This window comes from Pygoscelis adeliae, unplaced genomic scaffold, assembly GCF_000699105.1.
Source record: "Pygoscelis adeliae isolate BGI_AS28 unplaced genomic scaffold, ASM69910v1 Scaffold82, whole genome shotgun sequence".
Classification (NCBI taxonomy): Eukaryota; Metazoa; Chordata; class Aves; order Sphenisciformes; family Spheniscidae; genus Pygoscelis; species Pygoscelis adeliae.
The window spans coordinates 1,427,041-1,428,791 of record NW_008824287.1 but is presented as its reverse complement, the minus strand read 5'-3'; the positions used below and the strand labels follow the sequence as shown (position 1 = coordinate 1,428,791).

At 43.0% G+C, this 1,751-nt stretch overlaps 1 protein-coding gene across 3 annotated transcripts in view; it reads right to left on the bottom strand.

Moving 5' to 3' along the window:
* CDKN2C (cyclin-dependent kinase inhibitor 2C (p18, inhibits CDK4)) overlaps nucleotides 1-1,745 on the bottom strand; it is a 4,922-nt gene extending 3,177 nt beyond the window's left edge. The window contains exons 1-2 of one of the 3 annotated variants that reach the window (XM_009318716.1): nucleotides 1,605-1,745; nucleotides 1,098-1,238 (exon numbers count right to left, since the gene is read on the bottom strand). In XM_009318716.1, coding sequence (XP_009316991.1) covers nucleotides 1,098-1,226 — 129 coding nt within the window. In that variant the 5' untranslated portion in view covers nucleotides 1,227-1,238; nucleotides 1,605-1,745. Of the gene's footprint in view, nucleotides 1-1,097 lie in introns of all 3 variants that reach the window. The other 2 variants (XM_009318715.1, XM_009318718.1) reach the window with 2 other exon arrangements.
* Between the last annotated feature and the right edge of the window lie 6 nt (nucleotides 1,746-1,751).

Here is a 1,751-nt window from a genome sequence, read left to right as displayed (position 1 = left end):
GCAAGAGGTGCTTATTTTCCAGCTCTAACATTTTGATGTTAAGCCAAAAAAGCTGTAAATATCTCGAGCACATTCGCAAGCTATATGCTGTTTAAAAACCCAATTTCAGAAATGATTATCACGGTTTCGGGGGAGGGGGGGAGAGGAGTTAACAAACGATTTTTCTAATGTGTGAAATTAAAAAGACCTGTAGCTCCACTTCCACATTTCATTACTTATACCTTCAGCACAAATAACCACACATTTTTTCTCCGGATTTATAAATCACTTCTTTCACTATTCGGTAGTTACTCTAGCCTTTTCGCCATCATTATCTGATATTACTAAAAGCAAAATCTTTCATCAGCTCCGATAGCTAGCAGTTGAACGAGTTCCAACTCCTGCCTGCACAGCCACACACTTAAAAATTAGGACATAGCTCCCTATACGATCAGAAAGGAAATAGCCGGAACCAGTGCCCTGCTAGCCGATCTAAAAAAGCAAATTTTTAAGCCTTAATTATGAATGAAAAGGCAAGTGATTCAGCTGGAGCCCTAACTCGTAGGGCTAACTCTTAATGTACATCGAAGGTCCTCGGTTCTGAGCAGCATGCTTCCAATGAGAAAGGTCATTCCTCACAAACAGCGTATAAAGGAAAAGTACCATCTACAGCAGACCCCAGAACCGAAACAAGTCACGCTTTAAAAGCATATCGCAGGAAAAAAAGGAGAAAAAAAGAGACAAATCCTAAGCTTCAGAGAACAGCACATTTGTGTTTACAGACCTGCTATGAAATCCTGCTCACCTAAGCTGATTTCTTTTCATCTCAGCTCTTTCGTTCCTTGCCTCCTCCCCACGAAGTTACAAAATATTAGCAAACTCGTAGCCCGTTTGACATTGAGGGTGATCCCCGACTGAAATAATGGTTTGACCAGTTTTATTTCAAGTACGTCATTTTAGGGAGTTGGAGCCACTAAAGTTATAAAATATGGCATCCAACGAGTTTGAAAAACCACTCGAATTTCATCCACCAGCCTGTTTAAAACGTTGTCTTTTTTGGAAACCCGGGTCACGTAGGTACCAGTGATGAAATATTTTCTCCCTCTCTGGATACCAACCTGCAGCGCAGTCCTCCCAAATCCATTTTGTGCATTGACGTTTACATTCTTTTGCAACAAATTAGTAAGTTGCACTAGGTCCCCCTTGGCAGCCGCGGACGCCAGCTCGTTCCCAGAAGGCTCGGCCATTCTTTAGGGTGACTGACGATCGGAAAAAAGATGAGATTTTTTTTTTTTTTTTAACCAGGCATGGCATCGGAGACTGACAGAAGGATTGGGATGGTTAATCTTCTGGAGTAGACCTTGTAGTAAATACTCGTAAAAAACCTCCTTGCCAAGAGCCCGCCCCTAACTCACACGTGATTATTCAGCAAAACTGCAGCTCCACTTGAAAGAAGATTTCTTTGCTTCCACATATAGAGTAACTCCTATTAAAGACTTTGGCCACTTTCGGGGGGGAATAGATTAATAGCTATGCAATATATTATATATGTTACGGGTAACATATATACACGTACACCGGAGACTCACTCAGACCTGAGATCTTTGAAGAAGAAGACAACCCACCCTGTTCACAGTCGGGATCTGAGACTTTAGCAGCAACAGCTCCGAGGAAAAGTCTTCTGTAGCAGTGTGCATCCAACTCCCGCTCGGGATCCCCCCTTTCATCCCACACCGCCGCCTCTAGTCCGGGCCGAGCAGGGAAGAGAAGGA